The sequence below is a fragment of the Lissotriton vulgaris genome, chromosome 2_1 (assembly GCF_964263255.1).
Source record: "Lissotriton vulgaris chromosome 2_1, aLisVul1.2, whole genome shotgun sequence".
Lineage (NCBI taxonomy): Eukaryota > Metazoa > Chordata > Amphibia > Caudata > Salamandridae > Lissotriton > Lissotriton vulgaris.
The window spans coordinates 849294285-849318011 of NC_141687.1; the positions used below are offsets into that span (position 1 = coordinate 849294285).

Genomic DNA, 23727 nt, shown 5'->3' on the forward strand with positions numbered 1-23727 from the left:
TGTGTGAGTGAGTGAGTGTGAGTGAGTGGGTGTGAGGGGGTGTGAGTGTGTTACGTTGTATGAGGGTGGGTGAGTGTTAGAGTTAGGGTGTGTGAGGGTGAGGGTGACTGAGGATGTGTGAGGGTGAGGTTACGAGGGTAAGGGTGTGAGGCTGAGGGGGGTCAGTGTGTGAGGTGTAGTGAGTGTGAGATTGTTATGAGGGGTGTGAGGGGAGCTAGGGTGTGTGAGGCTGAGGGGGTGTGAGTGTGTGTGAGAGTGGGGGTGAGTGGGGGTGAGTGAGGGTGTGTGAGGGTGAGGATGTGTGACGGTGTGTGAGTGTGAGTGAGGTTGAGTGAGGGCGTTTTAGGCTGAGGGTGTGTGAGGGTGAGTGAGATTGACTGAGGGTGAATGATTGTGAGTGAGGGTGAGTGTGGGGGTGTGAGCGTGTGTGTGTGTGACGGTGTGTGAGTGTGAGGGTGTGTGAGTGTGATTGAGGGAGTTTGTGGGTGTGTGAGTGTGTGAGGGTGAGATTTAGGGTGGGTGAGGGTGTGAGGGTGACTGAAGGTGTGTTAGGGTGAGGCTTTGAGGTTAAGGGTGTCTGAGGGTGAGGGTTATTGATGGTGAGAGATTGTGAGGTTGAGGGGGGTGAGTGTGTGTGAGGGTGAGGGTGTGAGATGTAGTGAGTGTGAGAGCGTTGTGACGGGTGTGAGAGGGGAGCGAGGGTGTGTGAGGGTGATGGTTTGTGAGTGTGTGTGGGGGTGAGTGAGGGTGTTTGAGGCTGAGGGCGTGTGATGTGTGAGTGTGAGTGAGGGGGTATGAGGTTGTGATGGTGTGTGAGGGTGATGTTGTGTGAGGGTGATTGAGGGTGTGTGAGATTTTTGGGGTGTGTGACGGTGAGGATTGGAATTCTCGCATCTGAATTATCATGCACTATTACTAACTTAAGGGCTCATGGGCTTACCTGATGGATTAGCTTTGCCCTTTGTTTAGGGTCACATTTTTTGCACAACTCATGGCAAACATGTCAAGCAATGTTCTTTAACTTAGTGTGCTCTGACCTATCTGTGTATAAATTATTGGAACATATTTAAAAAAAAAACATTAAATGTCGAGTGTGATATTTCCATTTACACACTGTGGATTCAGATGTAATATACAGGAAAAATGCTTCCGTCTAGTGGGAAGGCATCTTTTTCGTAAATATATCTTTAAGAATATTGCCCATATCTATATCTGCATGTGACCAATAATAGTTTAACACTGAATTTTAGTTATCATTTTTTTTAAATTAATGGCATGTATTGAACATGTTTTTAATAACTGATGCCTTAGAGAAATGGTTATTAAAATTATACTTTAAGAATTGCGCAATAATTACGAGAAAACGTCCTGTAATTTTCTTACTTCTTTTTTTCAAGCTACACATTTTGTTTGGGTACATTTTATTTTGAAAACCGTCTCCAATCGTGCATCCTTTGTTTTTCATGTAATCAAGAAACATTCTTGTCGAATTGTAAATGGTCACAATGGTTACATTTTGTAAACATGTAGATGTGTTTATATTGGAACCACTGTACGTAAAGCGAACTGTTTTTACTGTACTTCTTGCCTAAGAGTAGGTCCTTAGTTCCTACTAAAGACTTTGGGCACCAAAAGTGACATATTGCGAGTACGCTGGGATTGGAGGTAGAAGCAACGGATAGGCAAGCGACCTGCTCCTTGAGATTAGTTGATCCGCGCTGTGCCTCGTCAAGAGGACCGCCGAGAACGGCAAAGAAAGCGCCTAAGAAGCCCAATCCGTTAGCTCTTGGTGTGATCCCCGATCTCAAAACAGAGTCAAAGCAGAGGCGCTAGAGCTGTTGCCGGGAGGCAGGCAGGCGAGCAAGTGGGCGGGTGGTAGCCGATAGGAGGAGCAGCCCACTTGTGGTGAGCATGAACTGTCGTGGACTGTGGCTACTAAAAGAGCAGAGCTGAGCTGACCGTGCAGAAGTGCAAGAAGTGTAAAAGAAGACCTGCCAACTTCATCAAACAAGTTTAAAAGGGAAGAGAGAGAAGGGGAGGGGGGAGGAGAAATGCGACACGGCGGGCAGGGGAGGGGGCGGAGCGGGTAAAAAAAAAAAAGACGGAGGGAATGTTCTTAGAGAAATGGTTATTAAAATCATACTTTAAGAATTGCGCAATAATTACGAGAAAACATCCTGTAATTTTCTTACTACTTTTTTTCAAGGTACACATTTTGTTTGGGTACATTTTATTTTGAAAACCGTCTCCAATCGTGCATCCTTTGTTTTTCATGTAATCAAGAAACATTCTTGTCGAATTGTAAAAGTGACATATTGCGAGTATGCTGGGATTGGAAGTAGAAGCAACGGATAGGCAAGCGACCTGCTCCTTGAGATTAGTTGATCCGCGCTGTGCCTCGTCAAGAGGACCGCCGAGAACGGCAAAGAAAGCGCCTAAGAAGCCCAATCCGTTAGCTCTTGGTGTGATCCCCGATCCCAAAACAGAGTCAAAGCAGAGGCGCTAGAGCTGTTGCCGGGAGGCAGGCAGGCGAGCAAGTGGGCGGGTGGTAGCCGATAGGAGGAGCAGCCCACTTGTGGTGAGCATGAACTGTCGTGGACTGTGGCTACTAAAAGAGCAGAGCTGAGCTGACCGTGCAGAAGTGCAAGAAGTGTAAAAGAAGACCTGCCAACTTCATCAAACAAGTTTAAAAGGGAAGGCAGAGAAGGGGAGGGGGAGGAGAGATGCGACACGGCGGGCAGGGGAGGGGGCGGAGCGGGGAGAGGGTGTGAAAGCAGCAGGGGCCTGGAGTCTGGCTGAGGAAACTTAAGAAATGCGACACGGCAGGCAGGGGAGGGGGCGGAGCGGGGGTGTGGGAGGAGTGCGCCTGAGGGAAAATACATGCAAGGCAGGCGGCTGGGGGCATGTGCACGCGCTTTTAAGCTCAATGCGCATGCGCATTGAGCTTGAATTTCACGGGCACTGCAAGGAATCGCCACGATTCCTTGCAAGTTGGTTAAAGACTGTTTAAGCCCCCATAGTCTCGCAAGCTCGATGCGCATGTGCATCGACAGGCGAGACCTACAAAAAGCAAAGTTCCTCTGGGGTCATGTTGTATTGACCCAGGAGACTTAGTGTTTTTTAGTTTGCGGAGGGGCTGCAGAACTCCCTAAAGTCCCCCTCACCCGACCTCAACAATAAAAACAAAATGTTGGTAATGTCCCTGCCCCTTCTAGGGACATTACCAAAACAAAATCTAGCTAAATAACCCTCCCATGGCAATATGAGATGCTCCTTGGAAGAGTAGTTAATAATAAATAAGAGTCTGTGTATGCTCATTTATTATTAACTTTTTTTTTTTTTAATTTTCTTTGTGGGTGTCTTGGCCCTACACAGCCCCGCCGGATCCATGCAGGAGCTGGCCTGTTTTTAGGTCTCGCCTGAGCCGATGCGCTTGCGTATTGCTTCGGCGAGATTATAGTAAGCGGAAAAGAATGTGTCTACCAAAACGGCTGCGGATCGCATAGAGTTCATGTGATCTATGCGGGTGCACGCCAGCCACATAATACACCACCATTTGTGGCCAGCCTCATTACACACCACCATTTGTCTGTGCCTCTGCATCAGATTTCAAAGGCTGCAGCTCCCCCGCCCCAAGTGCACATCGCGCACCACCATTTGTCTGTGCCTCGGCATCAGACTTCAAAGGCTGCCGCTCCCCCGCCCACCCCCCGCCACAGCAATGCCGAGAGCTTGTTTTGTGGTTGTTTTGCATTTACTAGGTGTTATGTGGAGAAGTGTGGCTCACTGGTTAGAGCAGGCAGACCCTGAAGCAGAGGTCAGACCCGGGACCAGGGTTCGATTCCCGACGCGGCAGGGTGTTGAGCTCAAATGTCCTCGGACTCGATAATTTTCGCTTCGGTGCCTGACCTAATCATGGGTTCACACTATGCAACTCCGGGCATTAAGCTTGCTTAATCTCCACAACGGCCCCCCGCGGCGGGATGCCTGGCTTTCACCTTGGGGATGCCCTGTAGGGGCTATCTCACAGGGAAAAACCAGGACGGGTTCCCAAGGCAAGCGCGGAGATACCCCTACGGGGGTCGATTCTGGCGCTATATAAGAAATTCAATAATAATAATAATAATATGTCTCCTTCATTTTTATAGCGCTTCTACTTCCTCACATCTTGGCGCATTCTTTAAATTTAAAAGGGAGCCTTTTTACATTATTAGTACTTTTGCTGCTGCAATCACAACAGTACATTTTTCTACGCTTTATCTTATATTTTCATGCTACTTTTGCTCTTGCAGTATTAGCCTATTATTTAGGGTAACTTACAAAACCGATTTGCTGGTGTTTGCTTTTACATGTTTAGAAGCAGCGCTCCTAAACGTGCACATATATCTCTGTATTGTATGTTACTCAACATTTTCCCAATGCGCACACACAAACTAACAGAAACAGCATATTACAATATCTATGCGAAAAACAGCATTTTACAACCCTGCGCCATACAAAAAACACATGCAGGTCACAATTGCTAATTGTTAATATTACCTTCCCTTAGTGCTTTCCGTTTTGCTTGCTTAAAACAAACATGAAACCATCGTACACAATCCTATTAATTTGTTTTGTACCCACTGTTGTTCCCAACCTCAACGTTTTGTTTATAGCCACCATTAGCATATACATTTTGGAACAGCACCCGATATTACCACACCGTTAGTCTGCTTTATAACACCTCTTATAAACAGTTGGAGCAGGAACAATAGGTGAATGTTGCTCATCTGTGATGCTTTAATAATTTTTTTTTATTGTATTGATTGTTTCAAATGTGTTTCGTGTGCATGTATGTACACTATATGCTCACCGCGTGTTCTCCCATAGGGTAGTATAGATCTTGGTTTTTTTTTACTGATGAGAAGGCGCTACTAGAGAGCCCAGATGCACCCTGAGAAACTGTTAACTCTTTTATTAGAGCGGGGGAAAGAACGGCACACTAACTGGCGCTAGAGTGACATTAAACTTAATCTGACGGCAGCTCTGTAACCAGTCCTGTAAACAAACCTCTCTTTTCACGAGGTTTCTTGCTTTGAGGAGTCTCTTTTCCCAGCTTGTCACGGGTGCACGTGCACTCCCCTACAGGACCCAGGCTGACGGGCGGGGAACCTTCTTAATGAGACCAAATAAAGCCTGGAATAAAACTGGCCCCTTTGAAAATAATCCAGTCCAGTCCCGGGCCATGTGCACTGGGGGGAGGAAAACAAAAACAAAGGTTGCATGTGTCCTGTATCCCGTAGATTCCTTACTTCTGCTTGCTTTTTTGTTTTGTTTTAATGAAATCTGGTTTACCCAGTTAGTTACTGGTTATGCTTTAGGGTGTCTCCCTGTATCTACGGAATTACTATTCGTACATGTGTTTTATGCACGTTTCCCCCTCTTACCAAGTTGCAGGCCTCCATGTCGCCATGTTATTTGTATGCCATGTGTACCACTCATTTCTTGTAGTCACGTTTAAGTGTAATTCTCAGTAATTCGAGATTACTGTCCAAGCCCCAGCCCTCGCTGCCTCTATCATTATACACTCTCCCTGTGTTTTCCTGTTTCTCCTTGCTTTTTCCCGGCTCCATCATTCTGTGCTTTGATAAACTGAACGCACTTTGTAGCACTCAACCCTGTGTGTTCTTAGCTGCAGTCTCTGTGCTGCTGCACCACATCACTCAGGGACACCACCACATCACTCAGGGACACCACCACATCACTCAGGGGCACCACCACATCACTCAGGGACACCACCACATCACTCAGGGACACCACCACATCACTCTGGGGCACCACCACATCACTCTGGGGCACCACCACATCACTCTGGGGCACCACCACATCACTCTGGCGGCACCACCACATCACTCTGGCGGCACCACCACATCATTCGGGGGCACCACCACATCATTCGGGGGCACCACCACATCACTCGGGGGCACCACCACATCACTCGGGGGCACCACCACATCACTCGGGGGCACCACCACATCACTCGGGGGCCCCAGCACATCACTCGGGGGCCCCAGCACATCATCACTCGGGGGCCCCAGCACATCACTCGGGGGCCCCAGCACATCACTCGGGGGCCCCAGCACATCACTCGGGGGCCCCAGCACATCACTCGGGGGCCCCAGCACATCACTCGGGGCCCTCAGCACATCACTCGGGGCCCCGAGCACATCACTCGGGGGCCCCAGCACATCACTCGGGGGCCCCAGCACATCACTCGGGGACCCCAGCACATCACTCTAATACATCACTCAGCCCAACCACATCATCACTCAGCACCACAACAGCACTGTCCTTGCTTGCTACCAATAAGCATTGCCATAGCCAATAGGACTTGCATTAGGAAAGTGTAAGCAATTAGCTTTGTGAATAACAATGCTATTAATGTATATATTTTCAAAGCCAACACATATTAAGAAAAATGGTCATTTACAATACCAATAGCTCACACTTTCCTAATGCGAGACCTATTGCAATGCAAATGCTTGTTAGGTAAAGTGGCGTGCCCTGGTGCCCACCTGTGCCAAGCCACAACTTATGCTTTTGTTATTTATTTATTTTTATTTTAAATGGGTGCTTCAGCGCCCAAACAGGGCACCCCAGACTATTAATTATTTTCAGGGACCGCTTTGGAATGTCCAGGGCCCTAGCTGCATTTAAAAAAGAAAAAAGTGTTGTGCCATGTGCCCACCTGGGGCATGCCACTTACTTTTGTGTTTTAGGCAGGGGCCCCAGTTCCCACCTTGGGAACACCACAGCACTTCCATCTTCGAGGGCTGCGGGGCGGGGGGGGGGGGCGCAGCCCCGCCCGCAGCCCCGCCCGCTTCCCTACTTACACCTATCAAAGGTACAGCAGGAGCCAGCATTGCTCCAACCCCACTGGAGCAGTTGTCTGTTGCTCTTGCGGGGTTGGAGCAATTCATAGCATTTCCTAGACCAAGATTGCGGGCAGGGAAATGCATTGTACTCTCACCGGGTGAGAGCAGCTTCGTGAAATAGACTGTGTCCCAGGTTTGGGGACCCTCGGACACCGTCACTAACCCGTCATGCTATGGCTCAAGAAGGAGGACCGTGCTACCCGCTCTCTCCTTTTGTTTAGATACTGACCCTGGGAGATGGGGTTCCCAGGGCCTTCCTGGCTTGGGTGAGGTGGGCTGCGCGACCCTGTCCCGTTGAAAATATTTACCAGCCACAGGGGATGGGGTCCCCTGGGCCTCGTGGAGGCTTAAGGAGGGGACCACGTGCACTTCTCCCACTTAAATTAATAGTGATTTCCCCTCCACCTGGCCCACCTGCGGAGGTTATTTTTAAACTTCTAAAAGCCAGCATTAAAAAAAAAACACACACATTTTTAGCACCTTCGCCGGGCTCCCTCTGTGAGCCCACCACCAAGCCTAAAAGGTCAGAGAATCCATATCCTGCCCCTGTCTTTTTTTTGTTTTTTTTATTCTTGTTTTTTGTAGGACTCTGGATTATGTCCAGAGTCCTAGGATGATTTTCACTACCTGCTGGTTGAGATGGTGGCAGCCAATCACCGCATTTGGAAAGTGTAAGCAATTAGCTTTGTGAATAACAATGCTATTAATGTATATATTTTCAAAGCCAACACATATTAAGAAAAATGGTCATTTACAATACCAATAGCTCACACTTTCCTAATGCGAGACCTATTGCATTGCAAATGCTTGTTAGGTAAAGTGGCGTGCCCTGGTGCCCACCTGTGCCAAGCCACAACTTATGCTTTTGTTATTTATTTATTTTTATTTTAAATGGGTGCTTCAGCGCCCAAACAGGGCACCCCAGACTATTAATTATTTTCAGGGACCACTTTGGAATGTCCAGGGCCCTAGCTGCATTTAAAAAAGAAAAAAGTGTTGTGCCATGTGCCAACACTTTTGTGTTTTAGGCAGGGGCCCCAGTTCCCACCCGCAGCCCCGCCCGCAGCCCCGCCCGCTTCCCTACTTACACCTCTCAAAGGTACAGCAGGAGCCAGCATTGCTCCAACCCCACTGGAGCAGTTGTCTGTTGCTCTTGCGGGGTTGGAGCAATTCATAGCATTTCCTAGACCAAGATTGCGGGCAGGGAAATGCATTGTACTCTCACCGGGTGAGAGCAGCTTCGTGAAATAGACTGTGTCCCAGGTTTGGGGACCCTCGGACACCGTCACTAACCCGTCATTCTATGGCTCAAGAAGGAGGACCGTGCTACCCGCTCTCTCCTTTTGTTTAGATACTGACCCTGGGAGATGGGGTTCCCAGGGCCTTCCTGGCTTGGGTGAGGTGGGCTGCGCGACCCTGTCCCGTTGAAAATATTTACCAGCCACAGGGGATGGGGTCCCCTGGGCCCCGTGGAGGCTTAAGGAGGGGACCACGTGCACTTCTCCCACTTAAATTAATAGTGATTTCCCCTCCACCTGGCCCACCTGCGGAGGTTATTTTTAAACTTCTAAAAGCCAGCATTAAAAAAAAAACACACATTTTTAGCACCTTCGCCGGGCTGATTCTCCTGCTCAGGTGGGGAATTAGCTGCGCGTGGGCCCACCGCGGCAGATATGACGAGCCCAGCTCGTCATGAGCACAGCTCCACAATTTGGGTTTTAGGCGGGCTCCCTCTGTGAGCCCACCACCAAGCCTAAAAGGTCAGAGAATCCATATCCTGCCCCTGTCTTTTTTTTGTTTTTTTTATTCTTGTTTTTTGTAGGACTCTGGATTATGTCCAGAGTCCTAGGATGATTTTCACTACCTGCTGGTTGAGATCGTGGCAGCCAATCAGATCTAATCTTGAGATCAGTCAGGATCCACAAAGGCTTCGCGTCCCTATGTAAATAAACTTTTTGTACATAGATTGCTCAAAAACTACTGAATGGATTTACACCAAAACACAAAAAGCGCTCTTTCTGGACCAAGACTTATCTTTCTGCCAAATTTGGTGTAAATCCATTCAGCAGTTTAGGCTGTAGCTGCGTCCAAACTTTCTATGCTAGTAGCTAATATTGTTTTGGTTTTAATTAACTAAACAATAAACTTTATGTACTATAGGAAAATTAATGGGGAAAACCCACTTTGGCACTCCCCTTTTTTCTCGACCCACTCTTGACGAATCACCCCGATATTTTCCATGCACGAACTAGTCAAAAAGTAGCACTTTTTCTGAAATGTTTCACAGAGATTCGTCAAATGGCGCCAAAGTTATTAGCAACACAAAAAATGCATTTCCTATTGAAACACTATCATCACCATAACTACCCAGTGGCGACTGCCTCTAGGTAACAGGAGGGTTTGTTTATGTATCTATAAAATATATTTTATGGTGGTCTGTGTTGGATGTTTGTGGCAGAGCAAGCTGTGATCAAATTGCAGGGCTACGCAATTGAGAACTCTGTATTTCAGTGGGGTTTCAGCTTTAAGCCCTATTGTATACTTGACGAATGATAGGTTGTGAATCCAGTGCAGAGTCGAGAATGTGTCGCTTGTTACAGGTATTATCAATGCTCAGCAGTGAATGTCCCACCCGATGCTATTAGTGTTGGCATCCCAGAGTTGATCATTGCATCTGACACTTGGTGCTTTCTGCAGGGACGATTATCTCTGCCATTTGTTGAAGTTTTAGGACATGTAGCTGTTTTAGTGGTGGTTTTTAAGCATCACATAGTGTTCGTCTTAATAGTGGATTGTTTCTATAGGAGGAACATATAAAATTGCTCACTGGATTATGTACAATTTAAATGCTATTCTGATAAAATATAGATATGAATGCAGTTTTGCTCCTTTTGAAATATGCTGTATCCATACTTCGATTAAGATCCTGGCAAATTAAGCTAAGGACAGGATTGTTGCAGCTTTAGTTTGACTTTTTGTCTGATGGTGATGGGGTAAGCGTTTAGGGATCACTGATTGACTCCTCAACAAATGCTTGTGTGTTTATTTTTCAAAGGAACAATGCAAGATATCTCTGGAAAAGGATTCCACCAGCAATTCGCTCTGTAAGTATCCTATAAAAATCAGTTGCGTCCAGGGCATAGAACAAGTGGCAGGTGTGCTAACTTTTCTCTCAAAGCTAAAACTGGTCTAGTAAAGGCAGCAGCAGTACCTGCTTTTAGTAGGCAAAAGCCATACCTTAAGGGGATGGATATATCTACACACACACACACACTCACACACACACACACACATGGTGCACCAAAGATAATAGTTGAAGGTCCTCTCACACACAGCTGATGCATCAAGGTTGCCCTGCAAATTCAAATTTCAAATTTATTTATTATGTTTTGGCTCTCAAAGAGGGCCACATAGGCATATGCAATACAAAGCAACACAATCACAGAAGATACAAGAATTTAAAAACACAATATTCGAACCGCAATAGCTACACTGCAAACCATCAGACCAACAAGGCCGGGCAGACACAGTTTTCCAGAGAAATTAATAAATAGCTAAAAATCCTTTGAAAAAGTTAAAAACATAAGCACAGAACATTTCATTTGGAGGGCAATAAAGTGCATAAAGAAAATCTTTTAAAGTGACAATGCTGAGGCGGAGACAAATTACTTTAAGCCATCGGTTGCGCAAATTACGTAACATAGGACAAATCAATAGTACATGCATACAGTCCTGGTTATTCAATTTACATAAATTGCACAAAGCAGAAGTGCCATGCCATTTGGACAGCAATACATTGAGTGGGATTAAATCATAACGTAATAAAAACCAAAACCTACGTATCCCATGCGGTAAATTCCATAGGGCATAGGGTTGAGGGTGTTTCAGCCTATAGGAGGAGATGAGCGGCTCTACGTTCCTTTTATCTCCAACTGTTTTTTTGTCAGAAAGGAAACAAAACTCCCACGAAGCCTCCTTAAGGACATGCTTTAACTGCGTGGGAGAGTAGGAGAAAAGAGCACTTTCATCCAGTTTAAGTATTTTCACAGCCCTTCTGAAATTACTTACGAGTTTAGAGAACTCCTTAAAATTGCCCAATAGTTCCTTTTTGAGTAAAACTCGCAAGGTACCTTCTCTCGCTCTGGCCAAACTGGCCACCCACCTTATTAGGGCGCACAGCCCCTGAACCCAGGCACTCCTGAGTCCAAAGTCCAGCCTGCAGGCAGCCAGTGGGCAGGCATTATTAAGAGTCGAGAGGGATCTTAGGAGTTTTCCCTCAGTCTTGTGGCAAAAGTCCCAATATTTTATCTCTATTATTTCTATACCGTACAAGATTGTTGCGGGGATTTTAGCTCTATATACTTCTAGAAGGCTAGCAAAGTGTCTTTTCCCCGTTGCCAGGTATAAGGACTTTAACCCATTGCCATGGGCAAGAGCTTTGCGAGAGCAGTGCTCTATATGGAGTTTCTCGCTCATATTGGCCGAGAATATTTTCCCTAGAAAGGTATAGCAAGTTACGACCTCCAATCTATGCCCTCCAATAGCCCAACCAAAATTTGTCGAGCGGCACTTCTTTTTACCAACTATACACATCACTTTACTTTTATTAATATTGATCTTCATGTGATGCTCCCCAGCAAAGTCCTGAAGGGCCTGTAGCCGGTTTGCCAGACCCGTGGGGGTCAAGTCGAGCAACAACACATCGTCGGCATACATCAGGCAGGATATTGGCGCCCCTCCTATCAATGGTGCAATCCCCTCACTGGCAGACACAGCAGCAGGGAGGTCAGCTGTATATAGGGAAAACAAAAGGGGTGCCAATAAGCAGCCTTGTTTAAGGCCATTCTGAGATGGTATTTTGGCCGACAGTCCCCTTTCGCCCCCCATTAAGACCCTGCACCAGGTCTCAGTGTGCAGAGCCCGCACCAATTCCAACAAGGGAGTAGGGGCACCCAGCGTCGCCAATTTTCTCCACAGCGTTCCACGATCTACTTTATCGAACGCTGTGGAGAAATCAATGAAGGCAGCGTATACAACTCCCCCTCTCACCTGGACATATTTATCTGTAATCACCTGAAGGGCAGTCAGGTTGTCCAGCGTGCCATGCTCCCTTCGGAAACCAGTCTGTTCCAACGGCAAAATGTTGCGCTCCTCGACCCAATCAGAAAGAGAACTGAGGAGACATTTCGCAAAAACCTTTCCGATGGAGTCGAGGAGCGCAATCAAGCGATAATTACTGGGGCTGTCCCTTGCACCCTTTTTAAAGATAGGGACCAAAATGCTTCCTCTCCAGGAAGCAGGAACACATTTGGAAAGATGGCACGCCCTAAACAAGGGATACAAGATTTTGCTCCAGCTTAAGGGATCTTGTTTAAGGACCGTCATCGGAAGCTCATCCGGTCCCATGGCCCCAGAGGATCGCATATTTTTTATAGCCGTCTCGATTTCTTTCTCGGAGGGAAAGAAAACCAGGTCATCAGGGGCAGCATACATGAAGTTATCCATGCCTATGGTCCCGTTCCCTGCATATAGTTCTCGGATATGAGAGGACCATAGATCTTCTGGGATAGGAATGGGAATAGAGGAATGGCGTGTACCACATCCTTTCCCGATTATTGCCCAAAAGTCTTTAATGTTCCCATGTGCAGCAGATTCCCTCAGTTTAATCCATATTTCATCCTCCCTATCCCTTTTAATTTTGAGCTTGAGTCTGCTTCTCTTTCTTCTTAACCTAGCGATATCTTTCCCACGTTCCAGGACCCTTTCAACATACTGTTCCCGAATTAGTTTATTTAATTCCCTATTAAGATTACGCAGTGTCATAGGGACTACCTCTCCTTTCCTAGGGGGGACAGTTTTATTAGCGTTCAATAAAATCTTTCGCATAAATTCCTCAAAACAAACTAATTCACTGCCATTCCACTCATTTATTACCCTAAGGGTATCGGTCAATAGGTCCTGCACCCCATTAATGGCAGCACTATTCCAGAAGCACCTTCCAGATGTGGTATGGAAGGTAGCCTCCTTGCCATTTAGCGACCAAGATGCTGTATTCAAAGAGTTTAAAGACACTGTTAATAACAATATACTATGGTCGCTCAGAGTAGTGGGTATAATCTTTAGGTCAAGAATCTGGGGAAACAGGCCATAGTCGGCGATAGCATAGTCCAAAATTGATGACCCAAAGGGGGATTTGTGAGTATAATTAGCGGGGACGTCAGATGGAAATCTTCCATTTAAGATGATACCATCCCTGATCGCTAGTTCTTTTAACAGAATCTTCCCTCTTTTATTTGTCATCAATTTTTCCGGAAAAAGCGTCTGGGGGATACAATGTACCTCCTCCTTAACTTTATTCCTGAAAAGTTTTAGACTAGCGTTTGAAATTTTACAATTCAAATCACCTATAAGCAAAATTACAGGGAAAGGAGGGGAATTTTTTATCTGTTCCATATACTGGAGAACCCGCTGCAAATTATCATTAAAACACTCCTCTGGCGGTATATACACATTAAAAATTACCATGGAATATTTTATATCATCATGGAACAAATTTTCTAGTGTTATTGTGTGGAAAAGTCTACTGGAATCAATATAATGGGAGAAACTCCATTGAAATTTATTTGACAATAAGCAGGCCATCCCCCCCCTAGCATGCCCTTTCTTAGAGGGCGCAGCCGGAACTTCCAGAACATAAAAATCCTTTAAAGGAGTTAACCTATCAATGCACCATGTTTCCTGAATGCACAATATATCAGCCTCCAGAGTAGATAAAAAAGCAAGTTTCTCCGGGCTGCTGTGGAATCCGGCCGCATTCCAGGAGATTATATTTAATACTGGGTTAAAGATGGTGAAACAATTTGGGGTTATCCTTCGTTTTTGTTGTTAATGCACTATGGAGCCAATTCCACCGATTATTATCATCTATGAGTGAGGAATTCTCAATTAGTGGAAGTGGCTTCACGTGCGACACTGAGCGTTTTCCCCTGGAAACCCAAATTTTCAGGTCTCTCAGGGGAGATGTTACCCCGTTTTGCTCAACACCCCCTAACCCCTGCTTACCTAAAGAGTTTGGCTTGCCTGGGTTGGAGATAGGGAGAATATCAATACCTAAACGCTGAAAATGTTCAGCTTGTTCTAATATCAAGTTTGTTATGATAGGGGAATAAAATTTCACCCGTATACTCAAAACCCGACTTCCACCCAACAGAGACACCAATTCTATGTCTCTAGACTGAATATGATAGAGACTTTCAACCTCACTGAAACGCTTGAGAAGCCAAGCTCTATTTAACAAAAGGTCAGTATCAAATAATGGAACAAAATCTAATACACGCACATCCACAGGCGCCTTTAAAATATTTACAGGACGGGCCAGAGGACAAGGATTTTCAGAATCAAGTGTAACCACAAAGGGGGGGGGCCAAAGGTTTTAAAGTCCCAGATGGATAAGAAATTGGTCCTCCTAGTGCACTCCGTGAAGGGGAGCATAGGAGAGAGCCCCCTATTTGCGGTGAATCTTCCTGAGTAAGCAGGCTACATTGTTCATTTTCCTCCTCCACAGAGGTCAGAGCGGTTAAGTTCACATCCATGTCCACTTTTAAGGAAGTAGATAAGGATTCCCCATTCCTTATAACATTCTCCCTTGCCTCTGTGCACTTTTGGAAAATGATCCTCCGCTGCTTCTTCTTTCTGTATTTTCGTATTGGTTTCCTCTTGCTGGCTTTGGTAATTTTTTGTTTGCCATGTTTTCCCTTTTCTTCATTGACCTCAGGTTTGTCGGCCAGGGGTTCTTTTCCGCACTCCGATACAAAGATAGGAAATAACTCCTAGACCGTTATGGGGCCAGGCAAGGCTTTATCCTCCTCCTCTATCTCAAGGACTATATTTTTGATACAGTTAGATGCTGCAGTACGGGGCACCTCCCTATGAGTGTCCATAGAGGGCACTTCATTTTTCCTATCTGGTTCCCTTCTAGTATCTCTGGATTTCCCCTCAAATACAGATTGTTCAGACTTGGGGGGAGAGGCCTTACTCATATCCGGCGATTTCTGCAGCAATGTCTGTAAAATTTGAGTAACTGATTCAAGAATACAGTCCGAGCTGCGTACGAATTTCCCTAGAAGCAATAAAATTGAAGCAAGAAGTTGTTCCAGCGCGATCATGGACTCAGAGATCGGCTTTTCTCGCGCTTCCGCAGTGCAAATATTATCCAGGAGATTAAGGTCGGGGCTCTTGGAGGCGTTTAACAAGTCAGATATTTCATGTCTGTTTAACGAAGGGATGCTACTATACAGCATTAACCCAGAAGGGGTGGCACCCCCCGGAACTTTAAACTGCTCCAGAGATTCCACTTTAGCAGGGCTTACGTAGCGTCCCCATAGTTCCAAATCCATGGATAGTGCAGACAGGTCATCCCCTGGCCTGTCATTCATGGGTGACTGAGGGATCGATGGTATGTGCACTGGATCACTTACAATCATCAGCTTCCCGTCTGTGGGGTCCCGAAAGGGAGACCCCCCTACCATAGTTTGGGGGGCCCCCTGCTGTACCTGGGGTGGTTGGGGATCTATAGTAGCTGGTAAATGTAATTCCAGGGCTTTAGTATCTGGTTTTTCTAGAGTCGCACATTTGGATTTTTTTATACCAGATAGATCCCAGAGTTCAGATAACTGACATTGGCCTTTCAACGGTGGGTTGTTTACTGATTTGTTTCTTGTGCGGGAGGTAGTTAATTTTCGGCCAGGTTTTTCTCCCACAACTCTTCCTGATCGTAGAATTTTCGACATTTTCCACAGTGATGAGTAAAAATATAAAACGGATAAAAGTCTGGAATAACGTCAGCCCCTGTCGGGCCAAGTAGGACCAGGATGCAGTATAGCTATTACAGTACTTGAATCAACTCATCCACCTGCTCAAGTGGACACAAGTTCAAAGAGGTGATAACAAGATAAAATAAAATATAAGAGACTGGGCCCAGCCCGGCCTACCTCGGTCACTGAGGGCCACAGAGGGCCCGCCCTTTGCCCGGGCTTAGCCCGGCGTCCCGCTCGCGTCCCGCGAGACGGGGGTGACTCCGCTTTTCTGCGCCTCCTGGCGCGAAACTGACGCGGCCGGTGCCGCTAGGGCTGCTGGGAGTTGAAGTCTCCTTCGCCCAGCACCGCGCTCCGCTCGGCGTCTTCTGGAGCTGGTTTAGGAGCGGGAGGCGGGCGGGTTAAGGCGCCGGTAAAATGCAGGTATGTGGCACTTGGCGCTTGAAAAGCAACAGCAATCCTCCAAGTATCAGCGCTGAGGCCCTGCAAGATTTTATGCTAGCACAGCAGTATTTTAGTGCAAATAGCAGGGCAATCAGTAAGAGAATGCCATAGGGGAGTGATTTCCTTGACCGAGACCTGCTAAATACTGTGATTTCTAGAGTACAAGTGCTAGGTACAGGTATCCACCCTCCTACAGTTTTAACCCCTCTTACTTCCCGAAGAGAAAAAACAGGTTTTAAGATTTGTCCTGAAAAGGCATTCCGTCTGAGCCTGATAAACAGTTAGGAGCAGCGCAATTCACAGCTTCAGCTCTAGGTAGCCAAACAAGCTCCCACCCATGTGCACTTTCTTATCTCTGGGAGCAGTAGATAGCCGTTCACCTGCCGATCTTAAGTTCCTCTGAGGAATGTACAGTCTAGCAAAAGATTTCAAGTACCATGGGCCTTTGTTATTCAGAGCTTTGCAGCAATAACACAGGGTTTTAAACGAGGATCTTTGCCTCACTGGCGGCCAATGAAGTTACTGAAGTGCAGCCCCTACAGAGGGATGCCTTGCAAATTCAGTTGGAGCCAGGCACCGCTTTCTGCACTCTAGCGAGTCTCTTTACCCTACTCAGAGTAACTCCATGATATAAAATATTGCAGTAGTCAAGCCTCGACACAATCAAGGCCTGTACCACTGTCTTTCTAGCTGACTCCGATAAGAAACACTAAGATTTCCTCAGCATTTTGAGAAGTCTGAACCATTTCCAGTAACTGCAGTGATTTAACTGTCAAAGGGCAGTTTTTCATCCACTCAGATGCCGAGATTCTTGTCCTTCAGTTTAGGATAGGGCACTGAAACCAGCTCCTTTAGCCACCATGCAGTTTACCAGATGTTTAACTGATTGCCCAGGGTCAAAACCTCATTCTGTAATTTGAGGCAATTCCTGTCCATCCACCTAGCAACCTCTGCAAGGCTGAGGCATAGGGAAGATGCTATACGGGTGGAATTCTTTGACAGCGTGATGATAAGCTGAGTGTCATCTGCATTTGACACAATCGTGAACCCGTAGCTTTTGGTGATATCCGCCAATGGTTGCACTTAAATGTTAAACAAGATTGGTCTCAAAGAAGAGCCCCGCAGCACCCCTTGCTTCGTTGGAACACCTAGGGGTTTCTGTGATATCTGGAGGGTGCGACCCTGCAGAAAAGAAGCAACCCATTGCAATACTTTATGTCCCACTCTGTAGTTCCAGAGTCTATCGAGTTATTGTGGGACACATTGTTGAACGCAGCACTGAGATAAAACATCAACAGTGCTACAGAATCGCCAGCGTTCAAGATCTGACGAATTGACTCTTTCGCCAGTGGCAATGCTGACTCCGTGCTGTATGAGGAACGGAAACCTAATTGTTTGCTGTGTAATAAATAGGTCATGACTCTCTATGAAGCTTGATACCTGCTTATTACCAGACTACTCCATGATCATGGGAAATAATGGTAGCAGCGGAACCGGACGATAATTTTCCGGCTCAGAAGGGTTCATCAACGTTTTTTTAAAGAAGCAAAATAACCATAGCATGTACCTGGCCAGAGGTCAGGGAGCTGTTAATCAACTTACCTATTACTGGGCGGACCATCTCGCTGCCTCATTCCAAAATGTATGGAGAGGCTGGGTCCAACAGATATCCTGACTTCACTGCAGAGTAAAGTGTGGTTAGCTCTTCAGTCTCAATAGGCCTGAAGTTCAGCAACCTACAGCTCCCCTCCGACCTGTTGAACCACACGCTTTTACACTGTGCATCTCTAGTTACTTTAAAAAAGGAGTCGTACATATTAGCCAACTTATTCAGGAAAAACTGAGCTAAGGCATTGCATCCTTTGTTTGTTGGTGTGGCCAAAGTTGGGACTAAAGATAAGGATGACGGTGACTTCACCATAGAGTAGCTCACGAAAAGAGTTATGGGCAGCTAGAATTTCACTAGTATATTATTCACTCTGAGAATTTTTATGTAGCAGGAAAGGGAAATGTCTCAGACCTATCACAGTGATCCAGATAGTCTAGTGGCCACAGTTGCTCTGACAACTCTTCATCTGCTCTGACCACCGTGGTCAAGCAGAAGTGTAGGGAGACCCTAGGCTTACGATTTCTCGAGTAAAAACCAGTAGTAGTATTCAAAAAAATAACATTCACGAAAAACCTTGTCTAGTAAAATAAATAATGAAAATAAAACCTAGCCTCAGAACCTACCATATATGAACACATTTTATTGGAAAAGTAGTATGATTTTATACAATGTGGGGGTTGATGTGTGCTTCTCTACCACAGGCGAATGCAGAGCTGGGAAATATTTGGTCTGTGGGACAGAGGATTTGGCAGAAAGATTTTCCTGGAATCTACACATCAATCGCGGCACACTCATGGTCCGAGAACATTCAAGTCATCATGGAGGCGCTGAGAGGTAAGCTAAAAATTCTCTAGAGGCTCCCTTCTTTAGCTTGCTTGTTTTGCTAAACCGTCCTCAGACCCCTGCCCAAACGTCTCACAGATAAATCTGTAACTGCTTATCTCAAGAGGTGAGATGGTATGAAGATTCATGTCCATGCCAGTTCAGTATCTGAAAAAGTTCAGTTCCCACCCTGAACTCTTATCATGTGTAAATGACCTTGACGAGCATCTGTACATGGGCATGACAGGTCAAAGTGATGTGCAGTATTGACATTCGTCCACTTTCTCACCGCAACCCCTACCCAAAGAAGTAAGTTGAGCTGCAGGCCTTCAGATGCAAACCACTGTTGGTTATTTCTTTTCTTTAAGGCTAAGAATTTCACTAATGACATATGTCCCTTGGGCTTTCTGATTCTTGCCTTTGCAATGTGACACATAGCTCCCGTGTTTTCAGTTTTATGTCGTTTCTCCTAATATTTTATGTAATGAAACAGAGTTTTTTTCCCCATGGTTTGACTACACCTCTGATGTAGTCCAACAAGCAAAGTACCAATTGTTCTCCAATATTTGGGGTGTCTTTCTTAGATTCACATGCCTGAATCATTCCCCGTCGTCAGAGTGGGAGTCCCACGGTACATAAAAAAGCAATAATATGCCATAATAACATAGAAAAACCTGGTAATAACCAACCAGGAAGTAAAGTAGCCTAAGCTACAGGAGAAAAAACTTCCACACATGACTATCCTAGTCATTTTGTATAGCCCAAATTGCATCCAATCAGGCTACAGCACCCACCAGAAAGTTCTCCCTAGAGGCTCAGACTCTCAGATTTTCTACCGCACGTCGTGTGAAGGGAGTCTTCATGAGCTCTGCTCAGTACTTCTCTTTTTTCCTTCAAGGTCCTGGATTTTAGGATGTCTTCTTCTAAGAAATCTTTATTCAGGCCTTGTGACTCTTGTGGTAAGCTCCGGCTTTTCAAGGAAGATCGCCACAAGATGTGCATTTACTGCCTGTACCCAGACCATCAGGAGAAGGACTGCAAGATTTGTAGGACCTTCCCTCAGAAGACCCTCAGGGACAGGGAGGGCCGCTTGCTTTTGTGACTACAAAAGCTCAAGGATCAAGATAATCATGTTTCTGAGGTAGGCAGTATTGCCTCTGGGTCTACTACAGCTTCTAGGAAAAGAGCTGCTGAAGAGGTGTTATCTTCTCCTGGGGCCAAGATTGTGAAGAAGCAACAATCTTCTAAGGGGTCTGAGAGCCTTCTACTTCTAAGGCTACTCCCCCTGCTAGGAGCGAACTTTTGCCATCCACCCCCCCTACCCCTCCCCCCCGAGAAGAGCAACCAAAAATGTACCTAAAAAAACTGCTTCTGAGAAGACTTTACTTCAGAAGAAGACCCTGTCGTCGACAACTCCTTCGTCGACAAAGATTTTCATTGACGCAACATCTACGTCTACGGTAACTTTCTCTTCTCCTAAACCAGAGATGATTCTGTCAACAGCGTCTTCTCCGTCGACGTTGATCTATGTCTCTGTCAAGCCTATCTCGTCGACGACAGAATCTTCATCTGCCATCGTCAGCGCCCCGTCGACGGCCAAGCTTAAGAAGATTCTGTCGACGATAGCTTCATCTTCGTCCAAGACTCCGTCGTCGACGAAACCTTCCTCGTCGGCGAAGACAACTTTATCGTCGACGACGACCTTATCATCGTCCGGATCCAGGACCCCATCGACGAGCCAGCCGATGGTGCCTCCGTCAACGCTGCAACTGTCTACATGTATCACCATGCAGGTTTCGTCACCTTCTACGGCGATTACATCTAAACCGAAGCCTTCCTTGCTTCAGAGATGCGGTTCTGGACTAGAACCTTTATCTCCATTACACCTATCACCGCAAACAGTACCCTTGCAAGTCCCTGACAAGTTGCTGGACTCTGGTAGTGAGGAAGATTCTGACCTGGATGAAAGGTTTGGAACAGCAACAAGTGCTTCGGAGTTGCACATCAAGTACAAAGAAGAGGACGATCAAGATGGCCAATCTTCGCCTGAGCATATGTAACATCACCCATTACTGGTGTTCCCACAGCTCAGATGCCGGTAGCATTGCTAACGAATTTACAGCACATGCTGAATGACTATTACATGCATTTTCCCCCTTCTGAGTCAGCGGGTTCTGTTCCTTCTACGCCTGTGGTGCAAACGTCCATGTCTGATCTCAGGTCTCCAAGACCTCCGTCGCCTGTAGCTTCCCATCATCCTGAAAAACACCAATCTTCTGACGAAGAAGAAAGAGTGGAAGGTTAAAGTTGATGACAGATCCTTGTTGTCGGAGTGGACGATTATCCGGTCCAAACACCTTCTCCTTCACCTTAGGTTACCGCAGATTCACCTCCAGTGGATGTTGGAGGATGCCATCTTCTTATGGAAAGAGCTACACAACGTTTCCATATTCAGATGGAGACTACACAACAGGAATGCTTCCTCTATGATATCAAATACCAGCCAAGGAAGCAGACTAAGTCAATACCAATTATTGATTTCATCTGGAAAGAGGGAATTAAGGTGATGCCTACTCCTGCATCTATCCCTCCAGTACTGCTGAGAATAGATAAAAAATATAAGGCTCCTGAAAATTCCCCAGCTTCCCTTATAGGTCACCCGAAGTTAGATTCGGTGATCATACAAGCTGCACAGAAGTGATCCAGAAATCCTTCCTCCCCAATTGCAGCCCCACCGGATAGAGACGGCAGGCGTCTGGATGCTATTGGGAAGCGTATGTCTACAATGGCAGCAACTACAGTCCGGGCTGCCAACTCTTTAGCTATCCTGAGCAGATACGACCGGCGAATGTGGCCTGACATCTCGCCGTATATCAACATGCTTCCAGAACCTTCCAAAGCAGAAGCTCTGAAAATACTGCAGGAGGGGGAGAGAATCTCGGCTGAGATTGATTCAGCAGTTGATGTGGCTTCGACTGGTTTCAGACAGTTAGCAGGGGCTGCTGTCCTACGCAGGCAAGGCTGGCTAAGAGCGACTTCGTTCCGCCATGAGGTGAAAGCTAAGGTGTTGGACATGCCTTTTCGATAGAGAATTTTTGTTTGGCCCGCAGGTAGAGGAAGCCGTGCAGACAAACAAAAAAGACACTGAGACAGCCAGGTCCCTTGGCACCTTACAATTTCGAAAGCCGCCCTTTCGGGGTGCGAGAGGACTTGGATCGTCCACTACTAGAGGAAGTTATAATCAACAATCTTCCTACAGACAAGGGAATCAACGTTACCAATCCCAACGTTTCCAGTTTTACGGCCTGCGCAACACAAATTATTCCCAGAATAAAAGAAAGCCTGCCTACCGCGGAAAGGATTCAAATAAAAGACAATGATTTTCATCACCTGCCACCGCTACTGCTGCATTCCCACATAAAAATTGGAGTACAGATCTCAAAATTCTACTCAAAATGGTCCTTAATAACTTCGGACAGGTGGGTCTTGGACATTGTGGCCAAGGGCCATGCCCTCAAATTCTAAAAATTTCCTCCAAATGTTCCCCCAAAGGGCCCACCTCCAGCTCATCTCAAGGAGTTGTTTTCCCAGATCAATCTGATGTTAAAAAAAGGAGCAATCTAAAAAGTCCCTCCGGTTCAGAGAGGAACAGGATTCTATTCCAGATTCTTTCTAATAAATAATAAATCTGGGGAATGGCGTCCAATTCTGGACCTTCATGCCCTCAACAAGTACTTGAAAAAGCTAACGTTTCAGATGCTATTGCTCCAAGAAATACTGCATCTTCTCCCGGCGGGAGAGTACATGGCCACCTTGGACCTTCAAGATGCGTATTTCCACATTCCCATTTTACCCCGTCACAGGAAGTTCCTGCGTTTCAGAGTGGCTGACCGGGATTTTCAATTCAAGGTCCTCCCCTTTGGGATGCGTTCAGCGCCCAGGGTGTTACGAAGTTCCTGGCTCCAGTAGCAGCACACCTCCGGCTGGAGGGAATACAAATATTTCCCTACTTAGACGATTGCGTTATCAAGGCGAGTTCTTAAACAAGCACAGACAACCACGTCCAACGGTGTCTGTCTCTCTTCCAGTCACTGAGTCTCTCCATCAATCTCAGCAAGTCACAGCTAGAACCGTCCCAAAGACAAGCTTTCTTGGGAGCAACCTTGGTCACACAACTGGTCCGAGCTTTCGTATCGGACGAGAGTCAAGAAAGGATACAAGACATGGCTCGGACTTAACTAGCAAGAAAGTCAGTTTCAGTCCGACAGTTCAAGTCTTTTCTGGGGATGACTTCTTCTTGCATTCCTTTGAAACCGAATTGCTGCCTCAGGATGAGGCCTCTTCAGGAAGAACTCAAGCTGCAGGTCCCCGGCTCATTCGAAGATCTCATCCGAATCACCCCTTACATCCGAGGAGCCCTTCTCTGGTGGAGTTGCGCGTTCCTTGAAGACTCACCAAACTTCACAATCACCACAGACGCGTCCCTCGAGGGTTGGGGAGCACATCTTCAAGGGCTGACGGTCAGCAGGAGATGGAGCCCTCAAAAAAACATCAATCTGTTGGAGTTAAGAGCCATCGTCCTAGTTCTCAAGTCCTTTCACGCAGTCATTCAAGGGGCCAAGGTATTGGTTCGCACAGACTATAATACAAGCATGCATTATCTGAACAAACAGGGAGGAACCCTGTTGGTTCATCTGTCTCAAGAAGCCCAGGAAATATGGGCATGGGCAATAAGACACAGAATCAATCTTTTGGCTATCCATGTACCGGGAACTGCAAACGTTCTTGCGGACACCCTCAGCAGGTCAACGGTGTCCACCCACGAGTGGGAACTTCATCAACCAACGGTGGCTCAGATTTTTCAACAGTGGGGTCATCCAGATCTAGACCTCTTTGCAACCGAGAAGAACAGCAAATGCCTGTTCTTTGCAAGCTGGCATCCCCACAAGGACTCTCAGGAGAATGCGTTTTCGATCAACTGGTCTCCAAGTTATGCTTACGCCTTTCCTCCGATACTGTTGGTTCCCAGAGTTCTCCGGAAGATGAAGAAAGAACCGTGTTGCCTGATTCTCATCGCCCACAGGTGGCCTCGCCAATACTGGTTCACCGAGCTCCTTCTCCTATG

General features: G+C 46.4%; 1 protein-coding gene across 1 annotated transcript in view; it reads left to right on the top strand.

Moving 5' to 3' along the window:
• The window catches only part of COPS8 (COP9 signalosome subunit 8), a 118779-nt gene that overhangs the window by 67180 nt on the left and 27872 nt on the right, over positions 1–23727 (top strand). Inside the window, exons 3-4 of the mRNA XM_086956301.1 lie at positions 9970–10018; positions 18482–18614. Coding sequence (XP_086812427.1) covers positions 9970–10018; positions 18482–18614 — 182 coding nt within the window. The remainder of the gene's footprint in view (positions 1–9969; positions 10019–18481; positions 18615–23727) is intronic.